Raw genomic sequence first — 21007 nt, 5'->3', positions numbered from 1 at the left:
TGAGCCAGGTGGCCAGGGGTTGATTCTCTGTGCCAGTCAGCTTCTGCCACCCACAGCAAGCTTCACTGGGCCTTAGACTGGGGATGTGGATAGCTCAGTGGCAGAGTTGTGACCAACCATATCACTTAAGCTTAGTGAGGGATAGTGGGGTAGTTTTGTTAAAATAGAGCAGCCTTGCTTGCATATTTTAAATAATAAAATATGTATATATGTGTGTGTGTGTGTGTTTATTTATATATTCCTATATAATATGATGGCACCCACTCATTATAGCTCAGATGGTAAAAAATCTGCCTACAATACAGGACACCCCAGTTTGATCCCTGGGTCGGGATAATATGATGTTTATGTTGCTGCTGCTGCTGCTAAGTCGCATCAGTCGTGTCTTTGTGCGACCCCATAGACGGAAGCCCACCAGGCTCCCCCGGCCCTGGGATTCTCCAGGCAAGAACATTGGAGTGGGTTGCCATTTCCTTCTCCAATGCATGAAAGTGAAAAGTGCAAGTGAAGTCGCTCAGTCATGTCTGACTCTTAGCGGCCCCATGGACTGTAGCCTAGCAGGCTCCTCCGTCCATGATGTTTATGTTAGGTATATTTAAATATTTTACATATTTATGTTACTTATATATGTCACATATATAATTATACATCTATATTTTTACTTATATAATATATATAATGTATAATATGAAGTATATTTTAATATATATGCACATATAATTACATATACAAATAAACATATAGAATTTTTTTTATCTGTCCAGTCACTCAGTCGTGTCTGACTCTGTGACCCCATGGACTACAGCATGCCAGTGTCCTCTGTCCTTCACTATTTCCTGGAGTTTGCTCAAATTCATGTCTGTTGAATCAGTGATGCTATCTAACCATCTCATCCTCTGCCACCCCCTTCTCCTCCTACCCTCAATCTTTCCCAGCATCAGGGTCTTTTCCAATGAGTCAGCTCTTCACATCAGGTGGCCAAAGTATTGGAGTTTCAGCTTTAGCATCAGTCCTTCCAATGAACACCCAGGACTGATCGCCTTTACAGTAGACTGGTTGGACCTCCTTGCAGTCCAAGGGACTCTCAAGAGTCTTCTCCAACACCACAGTTCGAAAGTATCGACTATTCAGTGCTCAGCCTTCTTTATAGTCCAACTCTCATATCTGTACATAACTACTGGAAAAACCATACCTTTAGCTATATGGACCTTTGTTGGCAAAGGTCTCTGCTTTTTAATATGCTGTCTAGGTTTATCATAGCTTTCCTTCCAAGGAGCAAGCATCTTTTAATTTCATAGCTGCAGTCACCATCCACAGTGATTTTGGAGCTCAAGAAAATAAAACCTGTCACTGCTTCCACTTTTCCCCTTCTATTTCCTGTGAAATGATGGGACCGGATGCCCTCCCAGGAGGTGCCGTGGTAAAGAATCCACCTGTCAGTGCAGGAGACACAAGACTCAGGTTTGATCCCTGAGTCAGGTAGATCCCCTGGAGCAGGTAACGGCAACCCACTCCAGTATTCTTGCCTAGAAAATTCCATGGACAGAGGAGCCTGGCGGGCTGCAGTCCATGGGGTCACAAAGAGTTGGACATGACTGAGCATGCACAATAGAAATTATACATACATGTAAATTATACATATTTTATATAAATTACATTTTAAATACATATTTAATAAATATTTAAGTAATGGAATTTTTCATATACTTTATTTTTTAGAGCAGTTTTAAGTTCTCAGAAAAATTAAATGGGAAGTACAGAGAGTTCCCATAAACCTTCTCTCACACATATGCATAGTCTCCCCCACTAACAACCTCCCACAGCAGAGCAGTACATTTATTACAGTTGATGAACCTACATTGACACGACATTATCACCCAAAGTCCACAGTTCACCTTAAGACTCACTTTTGGTGTTGTACATTCTGAGGGTCAACAAGTATATTTTTTATTCTTGTTCTTAGTGCTACATTAACACACTACCAGCAATCCTGCGAGGTAGGTGCTATTATTACACCCATTTAGAGAAGAGGAAGCTAAGGCACATAAAGTTAAGTGATTGGGCCAGGGTGCAGTTCACCAGCTCAGTACTTGCAGCTCCCAGGGTCTAGAGCAAAGTGGTTGTGGTGCACGGGCTTAGCTGCCCGGTGGCATGTGGGATCTTCCTGGACCAGCGATTGAACCCATGTCCACTACATTAGCAGGCAGATCTTATCTACTAGACCACCAGGGAAGTCCCAATTTTAAAATAAAATAAATTAAAAATAATTCCTTTTGGAGAAATTCATGAATTCTCTTGAGGTGACTAAAAGCCTCCAGATCCTAAAAAACTGTTTGAATTTCACTGGTCTACATTTGGGACCTAAATGAAACCAGTAAATTAGAAATTCTGAGAGTTAGATACTCTACCTCTTTACATTCTAGCCAGCATGTCCAAGGAACTCTTAAGAGTTTCCAGATTATCTGTGAATCATTTTTAAGAGAAAGTGGTTTTCTTCTTTCCCCACTTGATGGTTTTTTCCCTGTTAACTTGTGCTAATGTGACTCAATTGAGAGAGTCGATTGTCCAGGGAGGCTTTGAATCAGTATGAGATTTCTGGCTCATCAAATTCAAACTCAAATCATCACCAATGTTGCCACCTAATAGTTGCTTAATGGACTTTTGTTCTTTGGGTGTTGTGAAGCTGAATTGTCAGGGAGCGATCCTTCCTGGATACAGCTGTTTTTAATCATCTATTGTAACCCTTGCATATCAGATATGAGGCATAACGGAAAAAATGTCTGAGGACAGTGGCCAGAATGCCTGATGCTGTCTTCTTGTGAATAAAAAGAATGTCAGAGACAAGAATTTGATTTGAAGCTTCATAATTAGGACTGTGGCTGACATTCTGGCATTAATTTTTGGGAAGGAAAATGTTAGAGGAAGTTACAGAAAACTTGAGGGAATAGAGAGAAGCAAGTTAACGGACTTCCTAATGAGCCAAATAATTTATAAAAGTGATATTAGCAGTAAGTTTGAGATGATATCGTCTCAAAGGAAGGACTATATTTTAATGAATTACTGTTCAGTTCATCCTGAGCCGGTATTTCCCGTTTCCAGGATGAAGTAATGAGCCTCTGAAAACTAACATGGCTGAACTGATTTCAGAGATTTACTGTCTTTAACATGAAAGTGTGGTGTGTCCATGGCTTTCTGTATAATAACAGAAAAGAAATACCAGGAAAATGGTTCAAGTTGATTGTCACTGGCGATTAGTACCCCAGAAGTGAATGTCGTGTACCACAGAGATAGTAAATGCAGTGGAGGGCGAGGAAAGGAAGTTATGTATGGGGCATGAAAAAGAGGGATTATAATGAGGGGAAAATGCCAATTTTGTGTAACCCGCAGTAAATATGGATTATGTGGCTATGGCTGATTTTATACCAGGGTCATTTCCCAAAAATTCAGATAGACTTTAAATCAGCTTTGATTTCCAGACAATGTCCCTTGAGTTTTCTATAAAATTTACAAGATTTTCCCTCTGAGTTTGCATGATTGTCTTAAGCTTATTTCATGCATTTTATTGAAATCAAAATGATAAATGAATGATTTGATTGTTAGAGTGTTAGACAAAGAGCCAGACAATCAGGTAATCTGCATCCATTCAGAATTTTCTCTTTCATCAAAGGCTGGATTGTGATCAGAGCTTTGAGGTCGGAGTGACTAAATTCATCCAAGTGAGTGAATTAATTTTCCTGCCTGTTTGGTGTTAGCCACAATTATACAGATTTCAAGGTGGATGAAAATAATGAACCTGTTTGTAGCCATCACACAAGAATGTATTGCTTCAAATGGCCTCAGTTCCTCTGTTTACTCTGCAAGGATAAAAGCAGATGTGAAAAATGTGGCCATTGGCCAAAACAATATTTAAAGCCCTCTATTGGAGTAGATTTCAGAGCCCAAACAGAGTCTTTTTAATAATCTTGGCTGTCGCATATCTTCATTCTTTAGGGATGGATTTGTATTTGGAGATCATCAAACAGCATTCATAGCCAAATTTTGTAAATAAAGTGGAAGATAAATTTGGATGACACCCTCTGAGGTCAAACATCAGATGTGACTAGATATGATAGAATATTGAAAACAGTTTGCTGGTAGCTTCAAATACCTCAAATTAACTTTGAAATCAGTTCCAATAAAGGAGTGGCTAAAGTATTTTGAGCAAAGACAGTGCCCTTGGAACATGTAAGTATAGCGTCTGCCAAGGTGACTATTTCAAAAGGGATTACACCAATTTAGATGTTTGTTTAAAAAAAATCAATCGCATCACTTTATGAGTGCAGTGCAATGTAATAGGAAGAACAGCAAAAAGCCAGAGGGATCTACCTTCACTTCTTCTGGCTCTGAGTGGCCTTGGACAAGTTATTTAAGCTATCTTAGCTTCTGCTTCAAAATTAGCAATTGGAGATAATAATTCCCACTGAGGCTGTTGTGAGGGTTAGAAATATAGTATGTAAAACACCAGAGAAGGCAATGGCATCCCACTCCAGTCCTCTTGCCTGGGAAATACCATGGACGGAGGAGCCTGGTAGGCTACAGGCCATGGGGTTTCGAAGAGTTGGACATGACTGAGCGACTTCACTTTCACTTTTCATTTTCATGCACTGGAGAAGGAAATGGCAACCCACTCCAATGTTCTTGCCTGGAGAATCCCAGGGACGGGAGCCTGGTGGGCTGCTGTCTATGGGGTCACACAGATTCAGACACGACTAAAGTGACTTAGCAGCAGCAGCAGCAGCATGTAAAACACCACATATATTGGCCTACATGTAGTACAGCATTTGTGATTATTTGATGGATTTATTTATACCCAGCCTGCTTCAAAATTGATTAAAGGGAGCTTAACTGTATGTTTTCCACCCCTACATAGTTTTATTTAGGAAAGGGTAATATTAATAAATATAAGTAAGCCATGTGCCCTAGTCATTTATATATATATTTTTTAATTTATTTATTTTAATTAGAGGCTAATTATTTTACAATGTTGTATTGGTTTTGCCATACATCAACATGAATCTGCCACGGGTGTACACATGTTCCCCATCCTGAACCCCCCTCCCTCTAGTCATTTATATTAACTTATTTTGCTTTTTAAAAATGCTGTATTGTTTGCTCAATACTAACTATAGTGTGTAAGAAAATGCAGTAATGGATGTTAAATAACCCTTACAACATATCAGACATTGTTCTAAGTATTATATATATATATATCAATTTGTATTACCCAGTAACCATCAGTGGCTCAGATGATAAAGAATATGCCTACAATGCAGGAGACCCAGGTTTGATCCTTGGGTTGAAAAGATCCCCTGGAGAAGGGAGTGGCAACCCACTCCAATATTCTTGCCTGGAGAATTCCATGGACAGAGGAGTCTGATGGGCTATATATAGTATGTAGGGTCACAAAGAGTCAGACACAACTGAGCGACTAACACTCATTCATATACTGGACTACCTGGGTGACTCAGACGGTAAAGAATCTACCTGCATTGCAGGAGACCTGGGTTTGATCCCTGGGTTGGGAAGATCCCCTGGAAGAAGGCATGGCAACTCACTCCAGTATTCTTGCCTGGAGAATCCCCATGGACAGAGGAGCCTGGCGGGCTACAATATATAGGGTCACAAAGAGTCAGACATGACTGAGTGACTAAGCACACATACTGGTTTTAGAAATGGTAAAATGGGAGCATTTTCTGTGATTAAGTCATTCAAAGTCAAAGAACTACTAAGTTGAAAGATGAAACTAGAATGCAAATTCAGGCAGTCTTTCACCCACACCTGTCTCCTTAACCACTACCTGCCAGCCTGCCTGCTAAGTCACTTTAGTTCTGTCTGACTCTTTGTGAACCTATAGACTGTAGCCCACCAAGCTTCTCTGTCCATGGGATTCTCCAGGCAAGAGTACTGGAGTGGGTTGCCATACCCTCCTCCAGGGGATCTTCCCGACCCAGGGATCGAACTCACATCTCTTGTGTCTCCTGCATTGGCAGGCGGGTTCTTTACCGCTAGTGCCACCTAGGAAGCCCCTTAACCACTAAAATACCTCATTAAATATAGTGAGTGACAAGAAGATCTATTAGGGATAAACCTGGTATTTAAAAACTAATAAGCACCATTTATAGCCAACTCTTGTAAATAAGGTGGGGGATAATCCTTTAAACTCAAAAGTCAATATGACTACATATTAGAATAGAATATTGAGAACAATTTTCTGGTAACCTCAAACCCCATAAATTAATTTCAAAAGTTGTTCCTGTAAAGGAGTGGCCAAAGTGTTTTGAGCAATGGCAGTGGCCTTGAAACATGCAAGTATCGAGTGTACCATGGCTTGTTGAGAAGGCCCAGGACCCACTAACCTGTGCTGGGCAGGTGCTAGAAGGCAAATTCAGCTACAGTATGGTCAGACATGTAGTCCAGCAGGTAGTCCACTATCTCTAAGGGATCGAGTGGCCATCCAGATAAGTCATTGGCATTCTTAATCCAAAAAAAGAGTGTCTAAGGTGGTGAGGCAGCCAACATTGGAGCAGTCTGTCCACAGAGAAAGAACACAAGTCCCTGAATGGAAGATCAGGAAATAGGAAGATCCACCAGAGCTTTCCATTGGCCAAACCCAAAGATAAGCCAGAGGAATAGGGAACCGTTGATGCAGCCCAAGGAGGCCAGCCTTGCAGGGAACAGAGTAGGGAAGGGAAGGTGCAGAGTGAATCTGGAGAGAGAAATGGAAGATGTCCAACCCCCGTGTCTTCATCAAAGATGCACAGGGTCAAGGATACAGCCCTGAATTCCAACCACAGAGACCTCACCCTGGTTGACATCTGGTACTCAGCTCACTTTGAAACCATTACCAATACAATCTGCCAAGCCATAGTTCACAATTTCAGGCACAAGGATATCAGAGAAAACAAAATAATAATTTGTTGAGGCAAGATAACTCTATGTGAGGAGGCTTTTTCTGACCATCTGAGCTTGTTTAAACTGACAATGATTTTAGGAAGGTGAATGTGTATTCCATATCCATCTTGGCTCCCAGTATCATTAAATTTAATTTCTGGATGATTCAAAGGAGATTAAACTTTAATGAATTCTAGTATTTTATAGGGAGAAGGCAATGGCAACCCACTCCAGTACTCTTGCCTGGAAAATCCCATGGATGGAGGAGCCTGGTGGGCTGCAGTCCATGGGGTCACGATTGAGCGACTTCCCTTTCACTTTTCATTTTCACGCATTGGAGAAGGAAATGGCAACCCACTCCAGTGTTCTTGCCTGGAGAATCCCAGGGATGGCGGAGCCTGGTGGGCTGCCGTCTATGGGGTTGCACAGAGTCGGACACGACTGAAGCAACTTAGCAGTCTTTTATATTTCTGGCTTTTATCTGACTCTTATAAATAGATGTGTTTTGTTTAGAAAAGCTGATGATTTGAGTGGGGTTCTTGATGTCCTTTGGATTCCATAGTAGATGCTTCATGACTGATTTCACTCATGGAAGGGAAACCCATTTATACAGTTGGGAAGGTAGATAAGAATACCTGGGTATTCCTATTCTCTCATCTTTTTTTTTTTCCTTGAATGAAAACCATTAATCTCCCAACCTATGCCAATTGTGTGTGTATGTGTGTCTACATTACATATAGGACATAATCTTGATCAGCAAGCCATTTCTATGGAAATTATCAGTGATCGTCTCAGTGTCATTGACGGCCCTCCAATGGCTTGATGTCAGACGTCATGTTGACTGGAACAGTATGTGTGCAGGTGGATTAGGACAGGCTGCCTGGAGAATCCCATGGACAGAGGAGCCTGACAGGCTACAGTCCATAGGGTCACAAAGAATCAGATATGACTGAGCGACTGAGCACTCATGCATGCATGCAGTCCCAAGATATAGGACTTCCCTTCCAACTCCAGCAGGGGAAGACAAGCAACATTCATTAAGTCCATGAGAAGCATTGTACTCTTATACTTTAAATACATGCAAAAGTATAAAAACTTATATAAATGGAATCGTTTTGTTCATTCTAGCTTTTTCAGAGGAAAGAATGGCCAGTACAGACTTTCTTCTTCTTCTCCCACTCTTCTCCCCTCCACCTTCGTGTGTCTTCCCTACAACTGCATCACTGCTCCCCCCTCCCCCTGTACACACAGAACTCTCCAGATTAACAAGCTTGTATCATCCCTTTTGCTACTGTTTACATTTCATTTTGTCTTCAGTCTGACTACTGAACTACTAAAACTACTTCTGAATGTGTTAAAAGGGACAATCTACTGGAAAGTCTTCTTAACAACTACATAAGGACAGATCAACCAAAGTAATTTATAGCCTCCCCTTCTTTTCATCCCAAACCAGCATGAGCCTTAGCTAATGTTATGAGCTACCTGGGTTCAACTGCTGAATCATGAAATGCTTTATTTCTAAATGGTGTGCTGCAATGGATTCCCTCCCTTTATTCACTTTTTCCAACTCAGCTGTAGAACATTCTAGAACCAGGAGCCAGAAAGCCACCAGTGCTTCACTACAACTTGAATTCCCTGACTCCTGCAGCCAAGATGCCACAGCACCTCCTTTTCATGTTACCTGGTCGTGCCTGCAGAGGGGTCTGCCTTGCCTGTGTCTTCCAGGTCATCCAGCCTTTTTGTAGAAGGGGAGGGATTCTCTTCAACCAGCTGTAACTCCTCCCTTCTACTCTCCCAGCCTCCGGGGGCACATGGGTCATAATCAAGGACTCTGGCTAGGTAATGGCAGTCATCGCTTAAGCCTTAGTTCCTAGGACTTTACCAGCTGTGAAATCCAGAACCTGTAAGAACAGCAGCACTTACATGATTCACAAAGGTGATGCAGTGGTTGTTGTTTTAACTCTAGCTTCCTTCTGTAGCTTGGACCTGTTTCTGCTTTGCAGTCATCACCAGGTATTACAATTACTGAAGCTTGTCTGCCCTTGAAGGCTGGGACCATGGTTTAGAAACTTGCATCCCCCTCACCTTGTACAGTGCCTGCTACTGGATCAATGCCCTCAAATGCAGGCAAATGTTGAATCACTGGAGTTCTTTGGGCACGTAAAGCATCAAAAGAAGATAGATAAGGTTGCAGGGGTGGATGAGGGCAGCAGAGATTCAAGATGGAAAGAAGAAATGAATTCTCAAAAGGCTAGGCATGCCAATGTCCAAAAGGCCCCTGATATTGAAAAGTGGGAAGATAATTATTTTCTTTTTAATCACTAACAATTTATTGACTACCTACTATGTTTCCTCTGTACTACGCACTGGGGAATCAAAGATAAATGACCTGTGCACTTTTCTCAAGGATTTCATATTTATAAAGAATTGCTACTCAGAACAACAGGTGTTATGATATTTAGATAGAGTTCAGTGAGGATGATGGGAAGGGTTAATCAGATTGTATTATTCCACTGCTTAAACCTTCCCCAGTACCATGCCCATGGACTGTAGCCCACCAGGCTCCTCTGTCCATGGAATTCTCCAGGCAAGAATGCTAGAGTGGGTAGCAGTTCCCTTCTCTAGGGGATCTTCCTGACACAAGGATTGAACCTAGGTCAAACCCTGCATTGCAGGCAGATCCTTTACCGTCTGAGCCACCAGAGAAGCCCAGTAGCATGCCAGCGCACTTGAAATAGCTTTGCCGTGACATACCAGGCCCTGCCCTGCTGGCCCTTCCCATCTCTCCATCCTCACCTCCTACCACATCATCTGTTACTCAGTTCACAAACATTATTTCTGTCTTTGAACACTGCAAGTCCTTTCTCACCTCAAGGCCCTGCCCTTGAATCTTTACTTGGCTCTTTCTTTATCATTCAGGCCTCAGCTCCAAAATCACTTCCTCTGGCCACTATATAACCCTCTCTTCTCAGTCAGTTTCTCTGCCATTACCCTGTTTCATTTTCTTCATAAGACTTTTTGTTCTCTGATGTTATCTGATTTGTTTATTAACATAATCATTGTCTCTTCCCCTTCTCCTTCCCCTTCACCCCCATGCATTAGAATGGGGGCTTCCCAAGAACAGAGCAGCCTTTCTGGCTTGGCCACTGCTCTGCCTTTATGCCCAGAATATTGCCTGGAGGCTGGCACATAATAGACACTCATTAGGTAGAAGTGACTTCCCCTTGCTTTGGGGAAGATAAGACAGATTCACCAGCAAAAAATTATAAATGAAAAAATATGCTAGGGTAGGGAAGGCAGCCAGGGCCAGTGTCAGGACTCTGGGTATTAGACTGCAGGATACAGATGAAGCATGAAGATGAGGCTGGAGGAGAGATGTGGCTTCATTTGTTTGATGAAGCATCAGGAGTAGGACTCCAGCACCCAGAGCCTAGAGCCAGAGAGTATGGGTCAGACACCAGTTCTGCCAGGTACATGACTGGGCAATCACCTAATACCACTTGCCTCCATTTCCTCATTTTTAAAACAGCTGACAATAATCTCTATAAAGACAATAGGAGAGTACGTTCTTCATAGGCTAGTGGGAGGATGAAATAAGTCATTATGTGGAAAATGCCTAGTAGTGTCTGGTAGATAGCTAAGCACTTTCACCATGTACTACACAGAGGAGGGTCACTGAAGAGTTTAAGAAATAGGGTTATGGGATTCAGGTTTGTATTTAGAAAGATGAGCGGGTTAGCAGTGGTAAGGATGGATTAGAGGAGACTGAGAAATTAGTTAAGGAAATAATTTTGTAGACTAGAGGGACCAAGACAATGTAGCGGCACTGAGGATGATGCGAGAGTTATTAAGACAATGGACTTGGTCATCAGTTTGGGGAAGGAGGTGAGGGAAAGAGACAAGTCAATAATAATTCCTGGATTGGGAACTTGGTGGTGCCTTTCACCTGAACAGGAAACACGGGGGTGGGGTGGGGTGCCAGGTTTGGGAGCTGGAATGGGGAAGGAGGTTGTGGAGGCATGTTTTGTTCAGCTGTGGCAGGTAGAGGTTGGGTGCCATGGGAACACCAGGTGGAGCTACCCAGCCAGAAGGTCCCCCCACACCTTCCTGGATTGCAATACGCTGAAGTGCTTATTAGCTCTGTACTTATTGATACTTAATGCTAGTGCTTAATATTTAATGTTTATCTTTGCCTTTTAAGCAAATAGCATGAGAAATATCTTTGTCCATATCTGCATTTTTCCTTTGAGATTTCTGTAAGTAGAATTACTGGGGCAAATGTATATTACCTTTTGAAGATTTTAATTCATCTTGCCAATTTCTTTTCAAAAGGTGGTACCAATATATAATCCTACAATAACCTGGGATTCTTAACAAAAACAAAAAGAAAACAGCTTGAGTGAGGTTTTTTAAATAAGCAAATTTGCCAGTGTATAGGGAATAGTCCTCTCGTGTGCTACCAATGGACCTGACCACCAGTGTCAGCTCCATCTTTAAAAGTTGGTAGTTGCCTTTGTCCTAGGGAATCCCTCAAATTGATGCTTGTTATTAACATGCTGCTGCTAAGTCACTTCAGTCGTGTCCGACTCTGTGCGACCCCATAGATGGCAGCCCACCAGGCTCCCCCGTCCCTGGGATTCTCCAGGCACGAACACTGGAGTGGATTGCCATTTCCTTCTCCAATGCATGACAGTGAAAAGTGAAAGTGAAGTCGCTCAGTCATGTCCGACCCTCAGCGACCTCATGGACTGCAGCCTTCCAGGCTCCTCCATCCATGGGATTCTCCAGGCAAGAGTACTGGAGTGGGGTGCCATTAACATGCTGCCAACACTATAACCCAAACTATATTCTTGAAACCAGGATGGTTCACTCTGTGTGTGAACATTCCCCTGAAGCTGGGGAAGGGGTATAAGGACCATACACCCAGTGAAAGGAAAGCTTCAATGTATAAAAACTACCTTAGTTTAACATATTTTCCCCCAAAGAACTGTTTTTTGGTCACTTTCTTTACATGACTCAGTGTATGGACATGCACAGAAATCACATTGCCTGTGGATCAATCAGTGCTCTATAAGACAGCACTATTTCCTGGTCAGACACGATTTTAATCCAGAATAAACTAAAATCTCTTTTTGATACATATATCAATAGATTTTCATCAGGCTAGAAAAGAAAGTGCCATTTTCACTGAAAATGGAGTTTTGGTCAGTTCTGCACGTGGTTATTATGAATTGCTGGCCTGCTCATGTGTTTTGGACAGTGGTCGTTGCATCTCTAACTGACTACACACAGCTGACACACTGCAGGGCAGTTGCCCTACCCAGGGAAGTATCTGGCGTGTTTCATATCCCTCCATTATGAATGCTTGCTTTGTGCTCAGCAGACTTAGATTTGAATGTGAGTGTGGTTCTTACCTGTTGTCTTTTCCAGAGAGTCCTTATGAAGGAAACTTGGGTAGACTGTTCTTGTCCATGCCTTGTATGGAACTGAATATTTGTTTTGTATATTTCATGCACCACTGGAGGCCATCTAACCTGGGTGCTGTCAGCACCAATATTTGCCTCCTCTGTTACGTGCATTAACCATCTGGTCTGAACAGAAACACGTACTTAGAAAACTTTCTTATACCTTGTCCACAGTCACCGTTCTCAGGGGTTAAATAAGAGGAAGCCACAATTTTTCAAAGACGACTGGGTCTAATTTGTATGAAGTGGGATTCTTGTCAAGGAGGAAAGCATTACGGATTGATCATCTCTGCTAAACCATAATTGTTTTCTAGTGAGTGTTAGGGGTGGATCCATCAAAGAAGGGGGTAAAGATGGTAACTACTGCTTTAAGATGAACTTGGCAGCTCCAAAATGGCCTCCTTTACGACTGGGGCTATCACCGTGCTTGAAGGAAATTGCCATCGTTACGGTGGGAGCTGAGTAGAATATAATGCATCCTAATATTAGAGTCCATTAGATGTCCCTGGTCCTACTGGGGCTTTCTACTTTTACATTAAAGAGTTCATTTCCCAGTTTTGTCCATGTGTAAAATGAGCCCCCCAAAAGGACACTAAAGAAAGTTTACACACATTGAACCCATTTACAACTGCCTTAAAATCATGGGGATCCTGCCTGTTTTTGTTGTTCTTTACATCCCCTGCAATTATTTCCATACACTGTATGCAGATTATGCTATAAAGCTATTTTAGATAAGAAGAAACCAAAATACTGAATTTACCAAATACCAAAATACCAAATTTGATAGTGGTTGAAACCAAAGCCATCTTTGTAGTCACAAGTCCCTCTGGAAATAGGGAAAGAGACATACCCGTATTTTAAAGAAGTTAGCATGTTGTAAAGTATCAGCTATAATGCTAACTTACAGAATCAAAGAATTTTAGATCCAGGGTGTATGAGGGGAGCGAATATTAGAAATTAGCTAGTCAGTGTTTTAAGTGCAGTTGTCGGAAGGCTGGCCTCTAGGGAAAAGGTGTTTCCCAGTCAGACAAGTTGGGTAACCCCTGCATCCTGTATCTTCCTCCGCTTGCATATTCACAAGGAAAGTCAACTTAAGTCAGCATCTCCCAAACTTACTTGAGCAGGGAGCCTTTTTACTCTGCCTAATAGCTGTTAACATCCTGCTGCAGGAAATGAGTCCAGTCTCATGGTGGAGGTTCAGAAAATTAAACCACTTAAGGGTAGGTGACACAGCCAGTAATGCCAGGATGAGAACCCATTGATGGCTGAAGCCTCCCTCAGAATGGCTGCATAATTGTACTGACAGCAGTGGATTCAAAACATCCCAAGGTTTTTTTTCCTCCTTCTCCCTGGCCCCGCAGCATGTAGGATCCTAGATCCCCCACCAAGGATTGAACCCTTTCCCCCTGCAGTGAAAGCTCGGAGTCCTAACCACAGGATCACCAGGAAAGTCCTTTTTTCCCTTGAAATTTATTTTTAAAATCGTTTCTAAAGTGTCTAGGATCCTAGTTTAATTTAGAGAGATTTATCTCTTAGCAGATGGAAAATGTGTCAATTGGCTCATTCAATGTGGTAGTACTCTCTATTCATATGCATCAGAAACAGAACCTGAATAGTAAGCACGGTGGGGAACTTAAAGGCTCAGAAGGCTGTCGATCTTAGGGGTGGGGAAGAGAGAAAGCCAGTAAGCAATGAAACAAGGAGACATGTAATTACAAATTACGACACGTGCTACGAAGATGATGAACTATGTGCTGTCAGTTTGAGCTTAAATTTGCAATCACTTTTTAATTGACCGCGATTCAGACGAGATCAATAACAGCTGTTTTTATGATTATCTTGGTACTCGGCTTCTCCCTACAGTCTGAACCACGTAATAGCCCCTCCCCCTTCTTGTTTTTCCAGCCGGGTGGAGCAAAATGAGAGCGCAGTGAGCCGGCCCAGCCTCTCTCCCAGCCGTCCCCGACGCCCACCATGAACCACTTGGAGGGGGCAGCGGAGGTGGAGGTGACGGACGAGGCGGCAGGCGGGGAGTTGAACGAGTCGGTGGAGGCCGACCTGGAGCACCCCGAAGTGGAGGAGGAGCAGCAGCAGCAGCAGCACTATGCGGGTCGCCCCCGGCGCCGCCGCGCCGTCGAGGACCCTCGCGCCCAGCCTGGGCAGCAGCAGCAGCAGCAGGAAGAAGATGAGCATGGGGAGTGCCTGGCGCGCTCGGCTAGCACAGAGAGCGGCTTCCACAACCACACGGACACGGCCGAGGGCGACGTGATCGCCGCGGCCCGCGACGGCTACGACGCCGAGCGCACTCAGGACCCCGACGACGAGAGCGCGTACGCTGTGCAGTACCGGCCCGAGGCCGAGGAGTACACGGAGCAGGCAGAGGCTGAGCACGCCGAAGCCACGCACCGCCGCGCGCTGCCCAACCACCTGCACTTCCACTCGCTGGAGCACGAGGAGGCCATGAACGCGGCCTACTCGGGCTATGTCTACACGCACCGGCTTTTCCACCGCGGCGAGGACGAGCCCTACGCCGAGCCCTACGCCGACTACGGGGGCCTCCAGGAGCACGTGTACGAGGAGATTGGGGACGCGCCCGAGCTGGACGCGCGCGACGGTCTGCGGCTGTACGAGCAGGAGCGCGACGAGGCGGCCGCCTACCGCCAGGAGGCTCTGGGCGCGCGGCTGCACCACTATGACGAGCGCTCCGACGGGGAGTCCGACAGCCCGGAGAAGGAGGCCGAGTTCGCGCCCTACCCCCGCATGGACAGCTACGAGCAGGAGGAGGACATCGACCAGATCGTGGCCGAGGTCAAGCAGAGCATGAGTTCGCAAAGCCTCGACAAGGCGGCCGAGGACATGCCCGAGGCCGAGCAGGACCTGGAGCGCGCCCCCACCCCGGGCGGGGGCCGCCCCGACAGCCCCGGGCTGCAAGCGCCGGCGGGGCCGCAGCGGGCCTCCGGCGGCGAGGCGGTGCAGCGGTACAGCAAGGAGAAGAGGGATGCTATCTCCCTGGCCATCAAGGACATCAAGGAGGCCATCGAGGAGGTGAAAACCAGGACCATCCGTTCGCCTTACACCCCCGACGAGCCCAAAGAGCCCATCTGGGTCATGCGCCAGGACATTAGTCCCACCAGGGATTGTGACGACCAGAGGCCGGTGGATGGCGATGTAAGTGTGTGCGGGTTCGGGCTCGCTCAGCTCCACGAGCGGCCAGGAGGGGAGACGGGCCCTGGGTGGCGTCATTTGTCATTAGAAATGACTTGATGACAGAAATGATCTCTGGGCATGCTCAGAAACAGCTTGCGCTTAACAGCCGGTGAGCGAAAACTAGGTGGGAAGGAGTTAATTGTTGAGAGATTGCGATAAATCAGTGGTTCTCAAACTGTCACTGGAGCACGTGTTCAGAACCTGGTTTCTAGGCGCACCTCTTTCCATCCCCTAGTTTCACACTTAGACTTGGGGCAGGGCCTGCGAATTTGTATTTTTTAACGTTAAATAAAAAACAAGTCTGGATTGAGGAAGGAGAGACTTCATTGGAAAGTTACTGTTGTAACAGGAACTCTTGGAGTAGAACTGTGGGATCTGCAAGGGTCTCTAGGGTTAGGCAAAAGGGGATTCTTTCGTAGGTAGGAGTAAGCAAGGCCTGAAGGGACAAGATGTGAAGAAGTGGGATGAAGCATGGCTTGAACGTACTGCCCTTGATAGTGTTTTAATCTGAGAACAGCCTTTTCCTAGGAGGGGCTGCTGAGGAGGGGCGGTAAACTGGCGAAAGTCCAGGTACCTTGAAGAAGGTGAGAAGCTTAATCAAAGGTTGGTTAATAAGCATTCCGTTTTGACTAATCAGCTCAGCTAATCATTTCTCAGGCAAAGAATGGGAATTTGAGGGGTCTGTGTCTGGCCTTGTCATAGGTAAACAAAGGGGCACCTGTGAGTTACTCAAGTCCTATGGGAAAGAGGTTCTTTGCATAAGTCATATTCACAAACGAAATGGGAGGATTGGGGGGTCTTTAACCTTTGCTGTTTTCTGGGATCTCAGGGCTCATGTTAAGTTCAGCGTCGTCACTTATAAGTTCCTAGGTGATACTGATGGCTGCTGGTCCCAGGACCACAATTTGAAAACCACTCTCTTAAATCAACCCCTTATAGGTTTAAGATGAATAGTGGCCTTTTTAGAGGAAATCAAGGAAATTCTTCCAGGCCCTTTCTAGCCAAGGGGTGTTTACAGTTTGTTTGCCTTTTTTTTTTTTTTCCCCTTCTCTGTGACTTACAAGAAGGGCTTAATTTTCATTTCTGGTGGTACCAGAGAGGGAGCTTCTCACCTCACAAAGACATGCTTTTGAATGGAAGTAGACTTTCTTGTGAAGAGCTACAGAAAGCTGTTGCTGCCTTGTCGGCCTTTCACTTTCCATTTTTGAAATATCCAAGAAATTTGATAACTCGGCAAGCTTGGGTGTCACAGTCTACTCAGAAATAAATCAAGAAGGCTAACCTTTGCCCCCACTACCTGACTCTAAAGATTCTCTTTCTCCTCCAACTCTCACTTTTCCATTCTCTTGAATAATTTTTAAGCACTTTCATTTAAAATGGGAGCTTGGAGTAAAAGAAGGGTCAAGAGGTTAAATTTGGTTTCATTTAATTCTGCATTTTATGATTGCACCTATCTATTTCTGAGTATACCTTTTGGAGTGAGAAACCATTATTGGAAGCTGTTTGTTCATTTCACTTATAGGTAAAAGGCTGTGCAGGTCAGAGATGTCATTTGCCTCCTCTTTTAGTAACAGTCAGCATGGGCTGTTAACTGATTAAATCACAGGCACCTTTAAATCATGGGCTTCCCTGGTGGCTCAGATGGTAAAGAATGTGCCTGCCATGCATGAGACCCAGGTTTGATTCCCAGATCAGGAATATCCCCACTCTGGTGTTCTTGCTTGGAGAATTCCATGGACATAGGAGTCCATGGGGTTGCAAAGAGGCGGACTCGACTGAGCAACTAACACTAAAGTGAAATTTCAACAATGGCTGTTAGCTGATTCAATCACTTTTAAGGCAGGGTTGGAACAGGCTGGAAAAGGATCTGCATCCTCCCCAGCCAGGGGGTGGCGTTGGGTGAGTTCAGCCTCCTCGATATCTCCCCTCTGTAGTCCAGGCTTCACATTCAAACAGTTTAAAATAGGTGTGCTCCTATGCAGGATTCTGAGTGACCTCCAGTCTCTAACAGGTTTCTCCTGGCTTGGAGGGATGGAGTGCAGCTAGCATTTTTGCAAATGTAGTAGAAATGGAGCAGGCTTTTAAAAGTAGGGAGCTGGCAGGAGACCAGGTTCTAAATCCTTTTAGAAACTTGGAAAGCTGTTGGAAAAAAGCCACAGGAGCATTTGGTACAGATGCTGGCCTCTTCCTTCAGCTTTCTCACCTGTACCAGCTCCGTGAAACGACCTGCTTCACCACCTGGTCCCTGCAACCTGATGATGAACCCACCACACAGCCTCCACTAGGGCTGGGGGCTTGCTGTTATCCATTTGAACTAATAAAACAACCCTCTTACAAGTTGTTTCATTCAGAAGGTAGAATTGATTTTAGAATAGTTGGTGATGCTTTAGAATCCCATCTCGTCAGAAATTCAACTTAACACTAATAAATTGGTGAATAGGGCTTTCTGAGTTATTAATAGTTAATACAAAGCAAACCCCAAACCCTGTGCCTTAAAGTAATCCACCAGTTGTCTTTAAACCGTCTGAATTTGTGCGTTGCATTTCATCTGTCATGCCATAGGAAAGCCCTTCATTTGCTACCTCTTTGATGATATTATGGGGGAAAATACAAGTGTATACATTCTGTTAGTTTCCACCTCAGCATCAAAAAATATTTACTGAGTACTCATTTCATGTATACTGTTGTAGAAAATGGAAAAACACTATTAAAAGCACTGTGGTCTGAAGTCTTTCTGGAAGGTACTTGTTAAAAATGGCATTACTACCTTTTCTTTCCAAACCAGAATACCTTAGGTGGGGTCCAGTGACCTGTTCTTTGGGTTTGTTTTCCTTGCTTTGTTTCGTTCTGTAAATTTTCCCTATGATTCTTGAGTATGTTTAAAAAAAAAAAAAAAACAACCACTGATGTAAAAGACAAGTATCATGTGTGTAGTTTTTCCATGTAAGCCCCTATGGATTAGAGACCTAGCTAAATCTCATATTAACATGGGTGTGGTTTCCTGGAATGGTCTCTCCCACTCTGGTTATGGTCAACAGGCCTGGGGAAGGGGCGCTGGAATTCTTGTTACAGAAGCAGTGCATTTTCAAAATAGCATCATCAGAAACCATAGTGATGCAAATAGACAGAAATAAAAACCACCTGTACTACTACCTGCCAGAGATACCTGCTGATAGCTAAATTTGTTCTTCACACTACTTTTATTCTCTCGGAACTTTAGCATTTTTCTCTTACTTGGAGGAAACTGACATCTGCTTGCTACTGAATCCTACAAAATGCAAAAATAGAACTGCTCATTAGCAAGGACTTACTGAATACAGACTAGATGCTCAGCAGTGAGTGGAAATTCTGAAAAAAAGTACTTTATAAATGCTTTGCTTCTAGTAAAGTCTCTTTTCCAGGTATATGTTTGAGAACTACCTTCCAGTCCCCTTCTTGAAAATATTGTTAATGAATGACTAGTTCTGAAAGTCCCACAGTCTACCCATCTCTCTCTTTTAAAAAAAAAATTATTTTTAATTACAGTATAATTGCTTTACAATGTTATGTTAGTTTCTGCTTTACAACGAAGTGAATCAGTTATGCTACTGCTGCTAAGTCACTTCAGTCATGTCCGACTCTGTGCCACCCCAGAGATGGCAGCAGCCCACCAGGCTCCCCCATCCCTGGGATTCTCCAGGCAAGAGCACTGGAGTGGGTTGCCATTTCCTTCTCCAATGCATGAAAGTGAAAAGTGAAAGTGAAGTTGCTCAGTCGTGTCCGACTCTTCTCGACCCCATGGACTGCAGCCCACCAGGCTCCTCCATCCATGGGATTTTCCAGGCAAGAGTACTGGAGTGGGGTGCCATTGCCTTCTCCGGAATCAGCTATACGTATAGCTATATCCCTTCCTCTTAAGCCTCCCTCCCACCCCCACCCTCTCCCAACTCTTCTAGGTCATCACAGAGCACCGAGCTGAGCCCTTCTCTCTTTAGGCAGGAGATTCACTCTGAGTAAAGAACAGAGTCATGGTAGAATCAGAGACATGGATAGGAGCAAGCACACATCATAAATGGGAGCGTTTTGGCTACTTGGAATAGTGTGTTGTGTGGCTTGAATTGGTGTTTATCTCTACTTGCTCTTTAAGCTACGCTAAAGTGACAGTAAAAATAGTAAAAATATGTAAACCCATAAGTGCCAGGAGACAGGAAATGGCAGCAGGTGAGAACAAAATTTTGGAACACCAAAGTGGTGGTTGGCTGTGGTAGACATTTGTGCCCCCAACCCTGTATTGCCGGTTGTTCTCTGCGTTCTAGCCCAGGGAGGACTGTCCTGCCCCTCCTGATCCCCTCAGAGTGAGATGCGGCAGTGGCATGGGCGCACTGCAGCGTGATGCTGCTTCTACGTGGGAGCAGCTCAGAGCACCGTCTTCTGCCGAAGCGTCAGGCAGAAGTGCTGGTGTCACAGGATGATAGAGCCTCTGTCCACCTGGGTGACTGATGAGCAGGGCTCCCTGCTGCCCCCGCAAACATGTAGTGTGAGAGAGGACTCAGTGTTCGTTGCTTTAAACCTTGGGGGTTTGGGGTGGTTCATTGCCACAGCATAGCCTCATAGCCTGGTGGGTTCTCACAATACACTGATAAGGGTCCTGTGTTCCCTACTCTGCCTAGTGTCTCTGAGGATTTGTATTGTAGGCCCCTTAAAAGGCTAAGGAATGAAACACTGGATATCTCAGATGGCAGGAGTATGGCTGAAAAAGAAGAGAGGATTGTTCGGAGTTGTGTCATGGGAGAAATTAGACTCCAAATCTGTTCTCCAGCCCATGCCACCAGATTACCATTCCTCCCTCGCCTCCACAGAAGGTGGGAGGCTTACTGGAAAGAAATTGTGGACCAGAGAAAAGCTGGAACTGGGGACACTAGCCACGGCAGAAAGTGGGTGTTAGGGGTGCCTTATGGAACACAGGGCCACTAATCATTGGGCCTGAGAAGGTCTTGCAGTTCTTAGCGATCAGGCTTAGAATTTACCCTCTCCCACCCACTAGCCAGAGATTAGAATATTCCTCTCTGAGGAAACAAAAAGGCCCAAGAATAGACACCTTCAGTTACTAATGTTTGGGTGCTTTCCTGCAAAACTCTGGGTCCCCACCTGATCACCCCACAGTGCAGTTTACTGCCACTTATGGATCTTCCAGTAGGCTTTTTGGGGACCCTCTTAAATATGAGTGGATATCCAAGGATCGCTGGACATTTAAAGAACATCTCTAACATGAAAGACACACAAAAAGCAAATGGAAAGGAACTTGGAGAAATAAAGGCAGTGCTTAGAGCAGGGAAAAACTATAAAACATTCACTAACACTCTCAAAGAAGATCAGTTCAGTTCAGTCACTCAGTCGTGTCCACCTCTCTGCGACACCATGGACTG

At 44.4% G+C, this 21007-nt stretch overlaps 1 protein-coding gene across 4 annotated transcripts in view; it reads left to right on the top strand.

Moving 5' to 3' along the window:
- APBA1 (amyloid beta precursor protein binding family A member 1) overlaps nt 1-21007 on the top strand; it is a 233165-nt gene that overhangs the window by 135338 nt on the left and 76820 nt on the right. For all 4 annotated transcript variants that reach the window (XM_086415469.1, XM_086415467.1, XM_086415468.1 and 1 more), the window contains exon 2: nt 14301-15563. In XM_086415469.1, the coding sequence (XP_086271595.1) occupies nt 14370-15563 (1194 nt within the window). In that variant the 5' untranslated portion in view covers nt 14301-14369. The remainder of the gene's footprint in view (nt 1-14300; nt 15564-21007) is intronic.

Source organism: Bos grunniens, chromosome 8 (genome assembly GCF_055505025.1).
Source record: "Bos grunniens cultivar Pamir isolate PY7600 chromosome 8, Bosgru_T2T1.0, whole genome shotgun sequence".
Classification (NCBI taxonomy): domain Eukaryota; kingdom Metazoa; phylum Chordata; class Mammalia; order Artiodactyla; family Bovidae; genus Bos; species Bos grunniens.
Note: the sequence above shows the minus strand (reverse complement) of the source record. Positions and strands in the feature narration are given on the sequence as shown.